The 20,547-nt window shown below is 38.5% G+C and overlaps 1 protein-coding gene across 1 annotated transcript in view; it reads left to right on the forward strand.

Moving 5' to 3' along the window:
- akap6 (A kinase (PRKA) anchor protein 6) overlaps positions 1 to 20,547 on the forward strand; it is a 341,777-nt gene that overhangs the window by 190,885 nt on the left and 130,345 nt on the right. Inside the window, exon 7 of the mRNA XM_059987823.1 lies at positions 19,960 to 20,108. Coding sequence (XP_059843806.1) covers positions 19,960 to 20,108 — 149 coding nt within the window. The remainder of the gene's footprint in view (positions 1 to 19,959; positions 20,109 to 20,547) is intronic.

Below are 20,547 nucleotides of genomic sequence, written 5' to 3' on the forward strand. Positions count from 1 at the left end.
TTGATTTGGATCTTGACGTGAACTCGGAACTTAACTGGGACTCAGCCTGGACTCAAAACTTGCCTCAAAGCCTGGAACTGGAACATGGAGCCTGGAACTGGAACACAGCTTGGAGCCTGGACTTGAAGGACTTGGACAACGAGGGGACAGGATACCCAACTCAGGGTAGTGGCAAAATGGCCGGCAACTCAGCTGGACACAAAAACGACTGAATTCACTAAGCGGCCACAGCACTAAAGCAACTAGAGTTCACGATTCTCAGCGGACTGGCTTCCGGTGACTGGTTACTGGTGATGAACTTCTGGTGACAGTCCAGCCCTGAGTACCTGTTACCCGGAGCCTTTTATGCTGCCAGTTCGAAATGAAGATCAGGTGCCTTAATCTAGGCGCCCATCTGAACACTGGGAAAAGCACATAACTGGAATGAGGAGTCCACAGACCAGACCGTGACAGATCTGCTGCTTGCTGGTGACCATTCTTCGACAAACCACACTGGAGAACAAACCCAGCCTTCAACTACAACCCTCTCACTCTGTTTCTTGCAATGATTAAAGGCCTTGATACAGTGGGTGTGGAGAAGATGTTTTTTATGGTGGGAGAGTCTAAGACCAAAGGACATAGTCTCAGAGCAGTGGGACGGAGATGAGAAGGAAATCTGTGGAATTCTTTGCCACAAGCAGCTGTGGCACTGGATGACATGAACCCGATGGTCCTGAAGGGGTGTGCTGGGCAGCTGTGAGGTTCTCCGGCACATTTTTTATCTGTCTCAGTCTGGAGAGGGTCCCAACTGTGTGAAAACATTATGTGTGGTCCCAGTACTCAAGGAGGGCCAGCTGAATGTCTTGAATTACTACCATCCAGTGGCCCTGGCCTCACACATCATGAAGACCCTGGAGAGGTTGGTCCTGGCTCACCTCTGACCCCTGGTCAGATCAGCCCTCGATCCCCTGCAGTTTACTAACCAGGAACACATTGGAGTTGATGATACTGTCATCTACCTGCTGAACAGTGCCTACTCCCATTTGGATAAGCAGGACAGCACAGTGAGGATCAAGTGCTTTAAATACCACACAGCCCTGATTGCTGTGGGGAGAAGCTCTGTTCAATGCAGGATGGCACTTACATTGTATCCTGGATAATGAACTAACTGACTGGCAGACCACAGTTATGTGTGGCTTCAGAGCTGTGGGTCAGACGTGGCTGTAAGCACTGGGGCCCCACAGGGAACTATATTGGCTTTCTTCCTGTTTACCCTGTATAAGGGAGAATGGGAGGATGAATACAGGACCAGGCCTAAATGCTACCTGGCCTGCTGAGTTCCTTCAGCATTTTGTGTGTGTTGCACTAGATAACGATTGGATCTCTTTGAAAGTCAGGTCAAGTCAAGTCAAGTCAACTTTTATTGTCATTTCGACCATAACTGCTGGTACAGTGCATAGTAAAAATGAGACAATGTTTTTCAGGACCGTGGTGTTACATGACACAGTACAAAAACTAGACTGAACTACATAATAAAAAAAAACACAGAGAAAGCTACAATAGACTACAGACCTACACAGGACTGCATAAAGTGCACAAAAACATTGCAGGCATTACAATAAATAATAAACAGGACAGTAGGGCAAGGTGTCGGTCCAGGCTTTGGGTATTGAGGAGTCTGATAGCTTGGGGGAAGAAACTGTTACATTGTCTGGTCGTGAGAGCCCGAATGCTTCGGAGCCTTTTCCCAGACAGCAGGAGGGAGAAGAGATTGTATGAGGGGTGCATGGGGTCATTCATAATGCTGTTTCTTTTGCGGATGCAGTGTATAGTGTAAATGTCTGTGATGGCAGGAAGAGAGGCCCCAAAGATCTTCTCAGCTGACCTCGTTATCCACTGCAGGGTCTTGCGATCCGAGATGGTGCAATTTCTGAACCAGACAGTGATGCAGCTGCTCAGGATGCTCTCAATACAACCCCTGTAGAATGTGATGAGGATGGGGGCGGGGTGGGAGATGGGACTTTCCTCAGCCTTCGCAGAAAGTAGAGACGCTGCTGGGCTTTCTTTGCTATGGAGCTGTTGTTGAGGGACCAGGTGAGTTTCTCCATCGGATGAACGCCAAGAAATTTGGTGCTCTTTACGATCTCTACCAAGGAGCTGAGAAACGGTATGGTAAGACAAGACTTACATTGTTCTTGGTTTTTCCACCATGCGGATCACTTTGTGAGCACTGACTGCAGAGCACTAAATTAGAATAGGGCTGAGTAAATTATTGCTTCACCTGGGAAGTACTTTTGGATTATTTGTAAGCCCTTGGTAATACGTCTTCTGAACAATGTCCTGCACTTGCATACTATGTGGTAGTGTAGCAGTTAGCACATTGGTTTCCAGCCACAGCAGTCACTGATCGGGTTTCTGTTGTATGTAAGGAGTTTGTACGCCCTCCCCGTGACCACATGGGTCTGCTCTGGTTGCTCCAGTTTCTTCCCACATTCCAAAAACATTTGGTTAGTCATTTGAGGGTGTGCTATGTTGGCAGCACTTCCAGGCTGCTCCGGCGCAATCCTCGGGCTGTGTGGGTCACTGACGCAAAAGTGCATTTCACAATATTTCCATATACGTGACCAAAGAAAATCTTTATCTTTATCTCTCCTAAAATGACAAAGCCATCAGCCCAGAAATTCATTTGATGAACCAGTGATGCAAAATCCGCCAATCCCTTTGGAATGCTGAAAGGGAAGGAGTGGGGATGATATGTCTGGTGTTAGTATTATGTTGAATGTGGGAAAAACTTACAGAAAATAGCCAGGTGAAAGTGCAGTGGAAGTTCAGTTCAAGGAGAATCCTACCCTTGATTTCTGTGGGACAAGAGGAATTGAGAACAGAAATGTGAGAAATGGAATAGATATGAATGAGGGCCTTGTTATCTCTGGTAGATGGGGAAAATGATTAAAGAAAATTGCCTTGGTAGCAACTGATAGGAAAGGTGTCAATATCCAAACTGATTTGGAGAAATAGGGAGAATGGCGTTTGATTCTTACAAGTAGCAGAATGGGAGAAGTTGTATTAAAATAACTGTGAGGCCCTCTGGTCTTGTAATGGATATCCATTGCCTACCTATTCCTTGAACTAGCATATAGATATTGAGAAAGGGATGGGAAGAATCAAACATGGATCATATGAACATGAGAGCAGGGTAGAATTTGGTAACAAAGATGATGAAAATTTTGATTTCTGCATGGGAGCAGGAATAAAAACCAGTACAGAATATAAATGAAACAAAGACAATTCCACACGTCCCATCAAGAGATAAACGTAGCTTCCAAGTTCACTCATTCCTTTAGCAATAGCCATGATCTGGAGAAGCTATTTAATGTGAGAATGAGGCAACATGAGTGAATCTGCAGATGCTGGAAATAAATAAAAACACAAAATGCTGGCAGAACTCAGCAGACCAGACAGCATTTATGGGAGGAGGTAGTGACGAGATTTCGGGCCGAAACTCCTGATGAAGGGTTTTGGCCCGAAACATCGTCACTACCTCCTCCCATAGATGCTCTCTGGCCTGCTGAGTTCTGCCAGCATTTTGTGTTTTTATTACTGTGAGAATGAGTTTAGCCAGGTGAAGAAAAGTCATGGTTAAGGGGAGGGGGACTAGTTTGGATTTGGGTTGATGAAAAACTGTTGACCTCTTAGGTAAAGTTGGAGGTGTGGAGGGATTGGACATCCATGGTCAAAGTTAAACACATTAGGAACAGGAAACTAAAATCGTGGAAAAAATTGTCAGAGTTGACTCAGATGTAAGTGAGGAAGTTCAAAGTATATTTATTATCAACGTACATATATGTCCCCATATATAATCCTGAGATTCATTTTATTGTGGGGATTCACAGAAAATAAAAAAGAACAAAATAAGAGCAAAATAATCATTACAAATAAATAAATAAATAAACAAACAAACAAACAAGCAAGCAAGCAACACATATATATAGAAAACATGAGATGAAGAGTCCTAGAAAGTTAGTCAATAGATTGTGGGAACAGTTCAGTGTTTGTTTTAGTGAAGTTCAAGTTCAAATTCAAGTCTAATTATCATTCAACCATACATGAATATGTGCTTGCACCTAGGGTAGGAGATACAGAAGCCTGAAGGCACACACTCAGCAATTCAGGAACAGCTTCTTCCTCTCTACCATCTGATTCCTAAATGGACTTCGAAGCTTTGGACACTGCTTCATTTTTTTTAAATATACAGTATTTCTGTTTTTACACATTTTAAAAAATAATCTATTCAATATACGTAATTGATTTACTTGTTTATTTATTATGTTTTATTTTATTTACTATTATTATTTTCTCTCTGCTAGATTATGTATTGCATTGAACTGCTGCTACTAAGTTAACAAATTTCATGTCACATGCCAGAGATAATAAACCTGATTCGGATTATGTCGCTGGCATTTCGGGCAGCAATGAAAGTCTTCCACCTCTGTCTGTCACAGATATAGAAAATATAGGGGTTCAGCTCAGGTTGTCAGCCCTGAGCTGAACCCTTGAACCTGGAGGACTGGTGGACCACTCTTAATCTGGCCTCTACCAGCCAACATAGCTTCCTGGGTCATTGAGGCATGCAAGCTTCCAAACCCTAATGACAAAGCTGTGGTCCTCTTAGAGAATACATGAATATAGCCAAACAAAACAGTATTCCTCTGGGGCCAGGGTGCAAAACACATTACCAACTACACATAGCTCATGGTTATGATTTCAGAAAAAGAAACATACAGTCATAGAGAGAAAAGAAAATGTAGCCTAAGTCCCTATGGCATGACTAAATTGATGCTAAATTGTCCTGGTCCAGCTTGTTCTTCCACTGAACAAACACAGGAGAGCAGCACCACCCTGATGTCTCCTCCCCTGGCTGAGTGCTGCAGGCAGCACTGTGGCCTCGGCCTAGGATTAGGACTAGTCCTCACCACAACCAAGGCAATGCAGCTCCCCAACCACCAGTCTTACTAATGAACCTGTAAACCTGACTTGCAATATTCTATGTTACCAGTATCCTACAGGGTCTTGTGATCAGAATATAAACATCCAAGGTGTAACACCCCCACCCTTCCTTCTCAGAACAATGGTACATGTTCCCTCTGGTTCATGAGCCTGATGGTTGACAGGTAATAATTGTTCCTGGTATAGTTTCTGAGGCTCCTGTATCTGTTTCCTGATGGCATCGGGGAGAAGAGATAGTGGAGGTCCTTGACGATGGATGCTGTTTTTCTGCGACAGCGTTCCATGTAGATGTGTTCAGTAGTGCAGTGGGCTTTACCTGTGAAGGACTGGGCTGTATCCACTTCTTTTTGTAGTACACAGTAGACATGGGAGAATAAAGAGAACTAAAATCGAAAGAAATGTGTTCTGTGAAATTATGTTGAAACTGTGGCCACACCATAAAAATCCTAGAAGGTAAATGAACTTTGAAGCTTTGAGAACTATGAGCTTGCGTATTGTGGGACAGAGACTTTCAGTGAAAATGGGGTCAGTGACTGAGAAAAGGTCACCTAATGTCAGTGGTGGTATTCTCATCCAAAACAAGGTTTTGGAAAATGTCAGAGAACTTTTGTTCAAACACTGGGAGGTAAAGAATAGTTTGCTAAACAACACCACTCGTCTCAGAATCAGGTTTAATATCACCGGCATATGTCATGAAATTTGTTAACTTAGTGGCAATACATGATAATACTGGATAGAAAAACATAAAGTAAATCAATTACAGTAAATATATATTTTAAATCGTTAGATTTAAAATAGTGCAAAAACAGTATTTTTTTTTTAATAAGGTAGTATTCATGTGTTTAATGTCCATTTAGCAATTGAATGGCAGAGGGGTGAAAGCTGTTCTTGAATCACTGAGTGTGTGCCTTCAGGCTTCTGTAACTCCTTCCTGATGGTAGCAATGAGAATAGGGCATGTCATAGGTGATGGGGTCTTTAATGATGGGCACTGCCTCTCTGAGGCACCAGTCCTTGAAGATGTCTTGGACGCTATGGAGGCTAGTACCTGAGATGGAGCTGACTAATTTTACAATTTTCTGTAGCTTCTTTCGACCCTGTGGTTCAACAGGTTTAATGACAGTTCTCAGATGGTCTTAGTCTAATTTTGAAAAATTACCATTTGCTATTTTGGTGAGCTAGTTTAGAAATCCACCTCTTATTATTTTTGAATGGTATGACTATAGATTGCAAGGTTTCATTTCTTTTCCACATCCGCTCATCTTTTAGTTTCATCAATTCAGTAAGATCTAGGAAATATATCATCTAATCAATCCTCCGTGATTTTCTGTTCTACCTTAAATGACTGCTTAACCTCAAAAAGGGTCAACTTATGAACAATGACCCTTCTTTTTTTGTTTCTCAATAATCTTGCTTCGTAATTATTTGATGGAATGTTTGCTTTAATGATCTTTCTCATACTGTGTAGGTTGACATAATATTACTCCCAGTCAATGTCAAAATTAATATTATTTGAAGTAAAAAATTGAATTACAATAATAATTCAAATCCATTAGCATTTTTCATGCCCTATCAAGGACAATGCCAATATTTCTGTCAAGAGAATGGAATGCAACTGTAAGTTTCTGTACACCTGACCAATATATGGTAGCACAGTAAACTGCTGCATCAGTTCTTCTAGAAAGAAAATGGATCCGTTTTGATTACGGAATTATTTCATAAACACAAAAAGATATTTTCATTCAGCATACTGAGCTGTATGCTTTGCCCTTATTTATGAGTAATGCTGATGTTTTAGTAATGGGATGAAACCTTGAATGCACTTTGACATGGAGTGTCAGGACATGAATATGCAATCACTGCTTCCTCTTGTTGAATGGCAGCTAATTTTAAATATGGTTCCAAGGAGTGAGAATGGGAAGAGTGGGGTAGGATGCTGGATTTTGCAGAAGATGAATGAGAGAGTAACTTACTCACAATCATATTTCTTCACTATATTTGATGGAAATTGATATCAAATTTCTCTGTCATTCATTGAATAATAATATTGATTTATAGCATCTGCCATTAGATTAACATTTGAAATATTTCTTTGATTTTGTCATACATTTTGGAATTTTACAAATTCTTGAGAGTTCACTCTCAAACCTTTAAACTGCACTTCAAATTAAATTTCAGGAAGCGAATTCTGTTATAGTAGCTTTAGCCAAAAGGGTTTTAATTCTTACTGTATAGTGTAAACCAAACACCCTGTGGTTATTGCAACAAATGCTGTGAGTGAAGCTTCAAGGGTTAAGAGTCAATTATGCTTTTAATGAAATTTAGAAAACCTTGTGTCTGGTCCCTCAGGCAGACATACAATAAGGGTGTTGAGCCAACCTCAACCCTAAAAGGGAAAATGATCTGACTGTCACAAAACATTTCCTTTAAAATAGCCCAGCATTACCCAGATGGAACATGCCCAGCAGGTTGAAGAAGATTTAAAGAAAGCATATGTGTTAGCCCTCCTTAGGGGACATTATGGGTATGACATGATAGCTCCATACATCTTTGTTTCCTACCTCAGCCAATCTAAAAATTCTAATGTGTGCCCTCTAGTTACATTTTCCTTATAACACAGCTAGTCTATTGTTCAGAAGATGTTGCTGTGTGATGATGAGCGAGGTGGAAGCTTTATATGCTCTTGTGAAAGGCTTCTCTTGTTGCAACATTACTCACACATTTGTCAGGAAACAAATAAAGAAGTCATAAGTATTCAGCTTCAAAAATGGTGCATGTTATGACCACGTTAATAGGCTATTTGTTCTAAATCTGGACAGCGCACAGAAAAGAGCACAGGGTGTTGATATTCTGCTTTGTTTGATTTGTACAGCTTTATTGCCGTGGGATAGGAATCACAGGTTCATAATGTTCATACCTGTATATCAAGGTGCTAGGTTTGTTACCATGACAGCTTATTTACATTTATTTAAAATAGCTCCCCGATGGTATTAAACTAAACAGTACTTGTTGTTAAAGAAAATTATATGTTTTAACAAAGAAGCAAAATCTCATTTTCTGCTTGAAGTACAGAAGGTATTACATTTCTTTTGGTCTCCTAGAGATTCAATCTAATTTAATTCTTTGCTGTTTCTAAATAAACACTCTTAGAACCTTTTTCATCCTTGGGAATAAGGATGATAGGGGTAATCAATATTTCTAGCATTTTAATTAAAGCCGTTAGTGGAATAAATCCATTTAATTATCCGTTAATGAAATACAAGGTCATTTACCTGACAGGAACTTTGAAGGTAGATTATTAGACAGAAAAGAAAAGCAAACAAGCTGCATGTCAAGACCATTTAGCCACTGACAGATGCAACATTAAAATAAACTTAGAGAATTTAACATTTTTGGAGGGATTTCCAAATTTTCATTTATGAATCCAAGACAATGGTAAATGCAGATAACACATTATTAATTGATTTATTTTGTAAATTTTTCGTGGTTTGATAACTGAAGCAAAAATTCTTGATGTTTAAACCACTGAGATGAGATCTTCAGAAGATGTAGGTACCTGGTATTGTAACAAATGTATTGGAAATGATCCTGAGACATAACATACAGATCAAAGAACATCTTCATTACTGATATTAACATCTCATTGTTTCAGAATTAAACAAAACATTTTTCAATAGCCTATCCCAGCAGAAGTAAAACTGATTGTAGTATTACTAGGAGTATCCAATCGTCCATGTATTTTGTATTTAATATGTTGTTAAAGGCTCATGGCGTGCAATACTTGAAGTCGGCTTGACATTTTTAGAACAATTTTCTGTTGTCTTTTTTTCTTGCATAACTTCATTATTCCTTCTTCCTAGTCAATAAAGTATATCTGTTTGTTCAGAATTTCACACTGATCTTTCACAACAGTTCCTTTGTCACTTATGACCAGATATTAACATCAATTTTCTGCAATTACTCTCCCTATTAATGTACTGGAACTGTTTAAAATCAATAATTTTCACTGTCTTAGTTATAATACTCTTTCCCCATAGCTATCAATTTATTCAATGATAAACTGATAGATTTAGTCTATTATGGTATGAAAGGAAAAAGATTATCACTACCTTTAGTAGACTTCAAGAATGTGCAAGCATTATGGTGTAAAATTGTAATTTACTCTTCTGGTAACAGTTAAATAGTGCAGTGTGCTTTATTGCGAAGAGTGCTTCACTAATGGTCCCGATTTTCATTTTAAAAAGTAGCATACTTAATAAGGTTATTAAATATTTTCTGTTTACCAAAGTAAAGGGATTTTATATGTACAGTATCTTGTGCAAAATCAGTTTCAATGTGTTTTGCAGTCATATTGTGAATTCAAAAATAGTGACACTGGTTAGGATTATGGATTCCTGTTAAATGTTCCAAAAATAGTGATAACTTCTCAGTAGCCATAACAAATCTTGTGCCAATTTAAGATATGATTAAAGAAATAGAACTTATTTTTTTATTCTTAGTACAATCTCAGCTTACAAATTTTGGTTCTGACATTATGATCAGCTTTTTACATGTCATCTAATACATTGCTAATTAAGGTTTGCATGTTCATTAAAGCTTAGGCCAATGTTAATTACATATATTAATGGAATCTTGTGTAACACCTGCCTAAAGCAATGGCCTTTAATCTTCCAAATATCTCAATTGAGGCTGCTGTTGTTATGAGTTTTCCATAATTTGAATTCAACATTCAACCATATTGTTCCTTAATCATCTTTTGCATATTTTTCTAATGCATATATTAAATGCAAGCCTGTAATTTTAAAATTCTGAAGAGTTTATTAATGCTTGTCACTGGAGGCACTGATTTTTTTCAATTTTTCCCTGAAAAATATATGTAATACTGACCATCTGTTTCTGATATAGTCCTTTCCTGTTTGCTTAACTCATGGAGAGTTTTTCTTCAAATCCTTTTTTTTCTGTTAGCTTTAAAGTACATTTGAAGATTTATTATTCATTGTTTCAAACTGTACAAAGACGGAAAACATTTAGAAGTTTATTACAGTTTTATTCAAAACACTTGAGCAGGAAAATCCTTTTAAACTATATCTGTCTATTACAATGCCCAGGAAGGAGTTGCTATTGTGCCTTTATAAACCATGAAAGGTTTAATATAATTGATTTGATTTAAAAGCTTTTTACTTATTTCTAAAATTGTAATTTCATATAATATTCTCTTTGTGTTGATTTTGAAAGACAGATGCATCTCTACTTCATGCCATAAACTTTTAACATTCAATTCTTTAATATGAGGCAGAATATCTGTAATTATTGACAGATCTTAGAAGACTATACTTAACTATACAATTGACTGACATATCACTGTAATCTTCAATGATGTATGAATGATTGATGTTTACATATGCTATCACTAGAGTACATGTAGAGCTTACAGCAATCAGAAAATTCATTGTGAGCATACAGAACAGGGTATGAATAGTAAATGATAATGGTTCCTACAGGCAGTGCTTTACATACCTTTTCTGATTGACAGAATACCCAACAGAGAATCCACAAGGGACTTCCAGTTCAGGAACTTTCTTGCAGATAGTAAATTGGTGTTGGCATACACACAAAATAAATGACATGATTCAGCAGATTTCAAATCTGAACCCAAAACTCTGGAGACAGAAGTAAATATTCATCAAACAGTTGAACTTAAGATTGATTTTATTCTGCATCAGTGCACTGTGTTAGTTTTGAGCCAATCTCGGAAAGCAGGGATCTCAGTGCAGTGGATGAGACCAATATGTGCTCTGCGCTTTTCTCTTTTTTTGTGGATGCAATTCTCTTTGAAGCAGTGACTTTGATGCCATACTGACTCACTTTGGGTAGCCAGTCTTTTGGACTGGAAATTTTAAATTAGCTAGCCTAGCATGAATTTATTTATTGTATGCAGATTCTATAGATATGACATTTAGTAGTTTGCATATGGAATGGAAATGTAAGGAAATCATTTATTTTGTTGGAAATGGCACCGGCATGTGGACTAAGGAGTTTTACAGAGGAATAAATGTCTTATATTTTGGTTTAAAATTTCATAACTATAAAACAGTAATTACCTAATAGCAGCCTTCCTTTTCAGCCTCACACCTGCCAAGTTTAATTCACATGAATTTGTGACTATGATTGCCAATTTGTATTGAGTTTCTAGAGTGTGCTCCCTTTAGTGTTGGTGTCCACTCTATTCTACAGGTTCATTTCTGTTTCCTTCACTAGAGAGCAGCTGATGGCATTCATGCAAGAATTCTGGAAGAGAGTAGTCTCCCCAGTGGTCCAAAGCAGTCATCAACTGTGCACACATTGTTCTGAGGGCACAGTACTAAATTTTTGAAAAGCACAAGAAATGTCAAGGAAACCTCCTTCTGTTACAGCTATTATATGATCATTTCCAAATGGCAATTATGTGGAATTAGCCCTTGCTAGTGACTGGAGGGCAAGAGATGTGGAACAGGATGATGAAGAGGGAGTTGTGGAAATAATGATACTGGAGCTAGATGTGCTGTTGGAAAATCTTGGTTGGATGCAAAAGCACATGTGGGTGGCATATACTACAGCTACAGTGTAGTGCTGGTGGAGGAGTAAATTTTCAGAATGGTGATCATGGTGTTAATGAAGCACAATTAATACTGGGTAATGAGGAACTTCTTGAGTAATGGTAGAGCTACACTAGGCAAGTAGAATGAATCCCATAATACTATTTAATAGGAAGATAAGAAATAGGAACAGAAGTAGGGGGTCTTGCCCAGTGAGCCAGCTTCAACGCTCATTAAGATCATGGCTAAACAACACACACAATATGGTAGAGGATCTCAGCAGGCCAGGCAGCATCAATGGAGACCATGGCTGATCATGGACTCAGCTCCACCAGTCTGCCTTTTCCTCATAACCCTTAACTCCCTACTGTTTAAATATCTATCCAACTGTGCCTTAAATATATTCAATGCGGTAGCCTTCCTTGGCAAGAATTACACAGAAAAGCAATTCCATTCCATCTCTGTGCTAAATCTACTGCCCTGAATCTTGAAGCTACACCCTCTTATTGCAGTCTCACCTACCAATGGAAACAACTTTTCTGTCTCTATCTTATCTATTATTTCATAACTCTATATGTTTCTAAAAGATCCCCTCTCATTCTTCTGAATTCCAGTGAATATAGGCAACTCAATATCTCCACATAGATTAATTCCTTCATCTCCAGAATTAACCTGGTGAAACTCCTCTACACCAATCTCCAAAGCCAGCATATCTTTCCTCAAGTAAGATGGCCAGAACTGCACACAGTATCAAGGTGCAGCCTCAGAGGTTCCCTGTATGGTTGTAGTATAATCTCCCTCCTCTTAAATTCAATCCCTCTAACAATGAAGGCCAATATTCCATCTGCCTTCTTGATAACCTGGTGCATCTGCAAATTGACCTTTGAGATTCAGACACTAGCACTCTAAGTCTCTCTTCACAGCAGCATGTTGCATCCTTTCACTATTAGATAATAAACTGATCTTCTATTTTTCCTTCCAAGGTGAATAGCCTCACATTTACCAATACAGTTTTGTACTCCCTCAACCAGACCCTTGCCCACTCACTTAACCTATCAATATCACTCTGCATATTCTCTGCAGAGTTTGCAATTTGCTTTTCTACTCAAATTAGTGTCATCAGCAGACTTTAAAGAAGCTACACTTGGGCTTATCTTCAAAATCATTAATATACATCATGAACAATTGTGGAACCAGCACTGACCCCTGCGGCACTCCACTCTCCACCTACTGCCAGCCAGAGAAACACCAATGCATCTCAACTCTCTGCTTTCTGGTGGTTAACCAATCCTCTATCCATGCTACTACATTACCCCCAACTTCATGCATCCTTACCTTATGGATAAGTCTTTTTTGTGGCACCTTAACAAACATGTTCTGGAGATGCAATTATATAACATCTGCCTGTTCACTACGCTCTATCTACTGCGCTCATTATATCCTCATCCAACTCCTGTATGTTTGTCAAACAGCATCTTCCCTCCTGAATCCATGCTGTGTCAACCTGATGGAACTATTTCTAACAGATGAGTCATAATTTCATTTCTTCCTTGATGATAGCATCACACATTTTCCCAACTAAAGACATTAAACTAACAGGCCTATAGTTACCATCTTTTGCCTACATCCTTTTTAAACAGTGAAGTGATATTGATTGTCTTCAAATCCGCAGCACCTTTTTAGGATCCAGAGAATTTTGGTTTCACATGGCTCTAGCATGAGTTCGGAAGAAAGGCCTGACAATCTACTTCCGTATCTTGCCATGAAAACCCTATGAACCCTATTGCCCATGAGGTCACGAAGAGTCGGACTCGACTTAACGACTGAACAACGTGGCTTCCACCATTTCAATCAGTACCCCGGGATGCATCCCACCACAACCAACCAGGGATTCTTACCTTTAGACCCACTTGTTTGCTAATCACTATCTCTTTAGTGACAGTGATTGTATCGAGGTCCTCACCTCCCATGGCATCCATAACATCTCTCTTTAGCATGTTAGACATGTCCTCCACCATGTAGACCAACTCAAAATAGTCAGCTATTTCCACATTACCCAATATTAGTTTTCCTTCTCATCTTTCAAGGGACCCATATTCACTTTAGCCACCTTCTTCACTTTATATAATTGTATTATCTGCTTTTATATTTCCTGCTAGTTTACTTTTATAATCTAATTTTTCTTTCTTTATTGCTTGTTCAGTTCTTTGTTGCTTTTTAAAGTCTTCACAATCTTGTGTTTTACCAGACCTCTTGGTGAATTTGTATGATCTCATAGTTTGATGCCTTCCTTTACTTGCGTAGTTATCTGAGGCTGGCTCTCCCCACCCTTACTACACTTTCCCTTAACTGATCTATTCTCTTGGTGTGTGCTGTGATAAATCTCTTTGAAAGTCTTCCACTGTTCCTCAACTTTCCCACCATACAACCTGTGTTCCCAATTTACACTAGCCAACTCTTCCCTCATTCCATTGCAGTCTCCCTTAGTTAGACAATAATATACTGGTTTTGGATTAAACTATTGCACTTACATTTGTATAAAAAGTTCAATCATACCATGATCACTCTTTCCAAAAGGATCACTGAATACAAAATCATTGATTATTACCTGTCTTATTGCACAAGACCATATCTAAAATATTTTCCCTTTTAAGCTCACTAACATGCTGTTCAAGAAAGCTATCACATATACATTCTATGAAATCCTCCTCAAGACTGCCTCCATCAATTTGATACACCAAATCTATGTGCAAGATAAAGTTCCCTATGATAACTGCCTTTCAATTCTTAAACACAAGATATTACACAGAGATGTTGGAAATCCAGAGCATGCACATGCAGAATGAGAAACTCATCAAGTAATAGAGCATCTGTGGAAGGAAGTAAACGGTTGACATTTTGGGCTGAAACCCTTCATCAAGACTTGAAGGGAAAGAGTACAAGCAGGCATTTGAGCGGTAGGTGCGTGGGTGGAGGGGGAGGATGATAGGTGGAAGAGGTAAAGGGCTGAAGAACAAGGAATCTAATAAGAGAGGACGGTCGACCATGGAAGAAAGGGAAGAGAAGGGGCACCAGATGAAGAAGATGGGCTGGTAAAGAGAAAAGAAGCAGTGAGAAGTGTAACCAGAATGGGTAATGGAAAAATATCGAAGGGGAATGGCAGAGAATTTACCTGAAGTTAGAGAAATTGATGGGGACTTGTCTGAATGGAAATAGGATGTCAAATTGAAAGTTCCATTTCAATTCAACCTCCCTTTCCCATTCCAAAATGTTTGCCCATGGCCTCAACCACTACAATGAGGCCAGAGTCAGGTTGGAGGAGCAACACCTCATATTCTGTCTGGGTAGCCTCCAACCTGATGGCATGATCTTATTCTAGTTTCTGTCTTCATTTTCCAGTCCTGTTGAAAGGCCTTGGCCTGAAAAGTTGACTGTTTATTCCCCTCCATTGATTCTGGCTGTTTTGCTGAGTTCCTCCAGCATTGTGCCTATGTTGCTGTTCCATTTTCATATGCATCGAATACTTGTTGGTTTATTGCCTCTGCCACTAATGTTATTATTTGGTGGCATATAGACAACTCCTACCAGTGATTTTTTTCCCTTTACTATTCCTGATCTCTACCCAGATGGACTCAACATTTTGCTCTTTAGATTTTACATTGTATCTTACTTTCATCTTAATCTCATTCTTAATTATAAACACTACCCAGCCTCCCATACCTTCCTGCCTATCCTTCTATATTACCTGATACCCTGGATATTTAATTCCCTACCCCTATCATCTCTACCCTTCAAATATGTTTCTGTAATGGCCACTAAATCATAACACTTTGTTCTGATTTGTGCTGCAAGTTCACTGACTGTCTGAATGCAATGGGCATTCAGATAAAGTGCCGATTCACTCATTGTCCTTTTAGAATCTAAGATTCTTTGTGTCTAACATTTGGCTTTCCTCTACACTTACTTTTCTCTTTTTTAACTTTTGCTTTGGTCTCTGCATTCCTTCTCTCTGTCTTTTTGCCTTGATTTCCATCCCCTTACCATACTAATTTAAACCCTCCCCAATGGCATCAGCAAACAAACCAACGAGGGCTTTGATCCCTGTCTTTCCCAGGTGTGGACCGTACAGTTTGTGCTGTTCTCACCTATCCCAGAACTGATTCCAATGTCCCAAGAATCAGAACCCCTCCCTCTTGCACCATTGCTCAAGCTATATATTCATCCTATCTATTCTGCTCTTCATACTCTGACTAGCATATGGCATGGTAATCCTGCGATTATCACCATTGAGGTCCTACCTTTTAATTTATCTCTTAGCTCCCTAAATTTAGCTTGTAGGACCTCATCCCACTTTTTGCTATATTATTGGTACCTACCTGCATTACAACAATGGACTGTTCACTCTCGCCTTCCAGGAGCCTGTGTAGCCTCTCTGAAACACCCCTGCCCTTTACACCTAGGAGGCAATGCACTAACTGGGAGTGTTGTTTGGGGCCATAGAAACTCCTGTCTATTGTCCTTACCATGGAATCCCCCAATAGGATTGGTGAACCTCTAGCATATGTCCAAGATAGCACGCACAAACAGTTGTTGGTACGTGGCATGCAGTATATTCTCCTCAATTCTTCAAATTCCATCCCGAGTGAAAAGATACATACACAATACTTATCTCATTATCTTTACTGCCAAATGAAGCAGAGAGTGACTTCTTTTTGATAACTCAAGAGCAGTGAGATGTTTTTACAGGAAACATCTCACGCCGGCTTGGCACCAACTAGATAGACAAGTTGTGAGAATGCAAAATGTGGGTGATGGGATTTGAAATCCTCACAGACCTGGTGTACACATCAGTATTTGTATAGTACACCATTGGGCCAGTTGCTATTGCCTTCGCTCTGCTTTCTTCTGTCATTTGTGAGTGAACACTGGATATTCAGTAAAAATAACGATAGCTACTATATGTAGTTTAACGCCTCTGTGAATATTTATCTTTTTGCAATAAACATTTTATTTATAACAATAGTATGTAGAAAATATGTTATTTTTCAATTATCTTTAAAAAATGATATTAATAATTTTGAACAGGTTTCTAAAATACTTCATTTATTTTAATCTGTCTCATATACCTTTATTAATAGTAAAACAATGAATACACTTAAATAAGCAATGGACTCATCTATTTATCTTTTAAAAAGTTCATAATTGTTGTTACATTCATTAATCAATAATAATCTCTGCTCAGAATTATCATGGCACGTGAGAGGAGTTTTAGAAGATCATTGCCAATTCGGGCACACACTCTCTGAAAGGTTCACCAACCCTGCCATATCACTATAACTCTTCCATTCTTTTCCCTGCCATCCTGCAAAGCAGAGCCACTCACGATCCCATGATCTTGGCTACTGCTGCCTTCACCTGATGAGCTATTTTCATTATATTCTCCCATCAGCTGTTACATATTTAATTCATAAAAATATGAGCTATGCCTCCCCAGTAAGCAAAAATCTTAAATCAAACTTGAACTGTAACACTATTCATTTTTATACTTAAGCCCTTACCTTAAGAGATTCATGTCATTCAAACCTTTGCCTTTGCATTGCAAAATCTGATCTGTTAATTGGTTAGTCTGTTTGAATCTGACCAAAAAACAAATACACTCAAACTTTAGAACTCTTTTCAGTATTTCTACATAGAGTTTAATATATGTATTAGCTATGTGCTGGGTGACAACAATTGTGTTACATTTTCTGAAATAATGGAAATAAATTCAGTATTTGACATTGAATCCCACACTTCGTGAATGCTTACAATAGGATGGATCCAAGTGGGGATATAATATTACCCAGTATGATAAAATGAACAAATATAATTCTATTATTAAATACTGTAAGTCAAAAATCAATTTTGTCCTCCAGGGACAATTTGTAATTTATTTTAAATGTAGGAAAGCACAAAATGAACCCTATTATCCAGTCTGAGTATATGGTTCTTTTCTCAACTTTCCCTACTTTCTATAATATCTTTTTCTCAGCATTCTGGGTGAAATTTTATTTTTAAACTATGAAGCATCACAAGCATGGACTGCAATTTGATAGTCTATGATTCCAGTTTGCAATGCAGGGTTCTGTCACAGTTATTATCATCATCATCAGTTACCATCTACCCATTTCCCTGTGTGATTGCCCTCTCAGTTTTGAGTCAACAGGTTATGCCTTAAACGTCTACTTCACAACTTGTATGTGATCTAGACAGGTATGTGTATAATGAGGGTGTACTACAATGTCAGATTGCAATGGAAGAAATACTAAACCAGGGCCCCATTAGTTGCAAGGGAAAATTGTAAGCCTTGTTAGGCTAGCCAATGTCCTTAACCACATCAACAAATAAAATAAATTAACCCATTTGCTACGAAGTTGGACTTTGCTGAGCCTAAAATAGCTTCTGTGCTTGTTAACGTTTACAGATGACACCAAACTTGGAGGTGGTGAGCTAAACAAAAAACGGAGGAGAGTTGTTGACTGCAAGATGACAGAAGTAGGTTACAGAAGGAGCAGACAAGTGACAGGCAAAATTTAATACAAAAGGATATCAAATGGAACATTTCGCTGGAGAGAATTAGGAAAGGCAACATAAACTAAATAACACATTTCACAAGGGTGCATAGGAACAGAAATTTCTAAGTTTGTATATACACTCATTGATCCTTTATAGTAGCAGAACATGTTGGGAGGGCATTGGGATCCTGCGAATCATTGATGAAGGTATAAAGGGCAAAAGCATGAAGTTTCTGTTGAACCTTTGTGAAGTAATGATTAGGTCACAACTATAGAATTACCTCTAGTTCTGGTCACCACACTTCAGGAAGAATATAACAGTCATAGAGAGGATTAGGACGTTTATTGAAGGTTTCATGGATGGTGGATTTCATTAGGTTAGGCTGCAACATTTGTGGCTGTCTTTGGAGCATAAAAGGTTGTGAACAAGTTTGATAGCACTGTCCAAGATCACTGTGGATTTAGGTGGGAGAAATTGCTAGAAGCTACTTCTGTTAATGGATATTTCAAGGACTGAGCAACATATAGAAAATTCAAAATGATGGACAAAAGAGACAGGTGAATGTGAGATAAAGCCCTTTGTCAGTGTTCAGTGGTTATGTACTGGAAAATCCTTGCCCATACTAGATGTACAAGAATAATCAACAATGTTTTTTTCAAAGAGAATTGGGGAATGTAATTGAGAGAAGATAATTTTCAGGATCACAGGAAATGGTCGGGATGGGAGGGGGAGAAGGGGTCAGGGGAGAGGTCAAGGACAGTCCGGATTGCTCTACAGAAAAGCTGCATAGATTCATTGGGCTCCCTCGTGCCATGTCAATGCCAGCAGTCTGGAAGTGACTGTCTCCCCTTTGTTTCATTTGGAATAATGTTCAGCAGCTGAGAAGAAATCCAAAACAAAACAAAAAAATTGGACATAAATTCTCACAAAGTTGGGGAGAGAAGTTGAGCTTAAAAGTTGGCCAAATTGTCATACAATGTATGAGCAGCTTCATTTTTACATGTTAAGTAAACCAGGACTAAGATTTTTAAGGTCTAATGTTGATTATTTTAACTACAATTTGTTTTGCCTTCATGCTGCAAATCATTGTACCCACGTCTTAGACTAGAAATCCTGAATTACCCCAGGATATGGATAAATTAATTGTGTTGTGAACAGAGGTTATGGAATGCAGTTTGAATTGAAAATGCTAATGAATGCTGCTGGGAAAAGGCTTTCTGTCTGAAGCTAGATTTTAAAAGTACGGAATTGAAACAGAATGGAAAACATTGCAGGTAAAATATTAATAACAGAGGAAGCACCTGGGATTACATAAAAAAATCTGTCATAGACTACAAGGTGATTGTTGTAAATTGCTTCTGCCTATAATTTGCAACAGTCAGTGCTATGCAACAGAGCTGTGCTGATGGAATTAAGTGATCTAAACCCTTGAAACTCTGGTGACATAAAGTTGAATGAATAGTATTGTAATACCAGCCTTCTGAACATTGTAAAATCACTCCCACACTTTGCCCTGACTTGGCCTTGGAAACAAGAAATTGTAAGCAACCTTAATTGTTAACCCACTGAGTACTGCATTTCATTTGAATCTTGCTAAATTTGAGCCTGCATTCTACAAAATTATACAGTTGAATAGCACACAAGGGAGAGAGAATACATTACTCACTTTGTGAAAAAATCTATCTATGCCCTTTTATTGATGCAATGCCCACATACTAGCAGAAGTCTCCAAGGATGGCATCTGAACTCCCAGGCTTGGAGAATAACATTGCAGAGAAAATCCTGAATTGTTTGATGAATGCTAAACTATTTATGTTCACTGGTTACATGCACTCTGTTTCTAGGGAGAGATACAGCTTATCAACTTGGAAACTCGAAGAGATGCCGTGGAGCAGATGTCACTGAAGCTCTATAGTGAACAGTATACAAGCAGCAACAAGCGGAAACAAGAATTTGCTGCTATGTCAAAAGTCAATCGGTTAGATACTTACAGGTATCAAAATGACTTAATTTTTCTTTTTTAGTTAATCTATGTTGAACTGCATTAATTATTTTATGAACATTATGTCAATGTTCTTAACCACACAGTAAAATATGTCAGCCTTTATGACTAAACTACGTAGCACAATTTATCAGTGACACACATCAGCTCTAATTCATTATTAAAACTTGCCCATGTTAAAACAGATGATAAACTTAGCTCTTGCACCCAAAGCTTTGAAATTACTGATACATACAAACATTTTCTAAGCTTATCTTCTTTTGCACCTACTATTTAATTTGTATATGTCAACAATCTCAATGTGCTACAACAACTCAAAAAGCAGTGTTTTTTTTAACAATTTAGAGAATTTTATTGTTGCCACCCTCAGTGATTCATAATTCAGGTTTTGACAACAGACAAACCACAGGTTGCACAACCCAATCACAAT

This window comes from Hypanus sabinus, chromosome 2 (genome assembly GCF_030144855.1).
Source record: "Hypanus sabinus isolate sHypSab1 chromosome 2, sHypSab1.hap1, whole genome shotgun sequence".
NCBI lineage: Eukaryota > Metazoa > Chordata > Chondrichthyes > Myliobatiformes > Dasyatidae > Hypanus > Hypanus sabinus.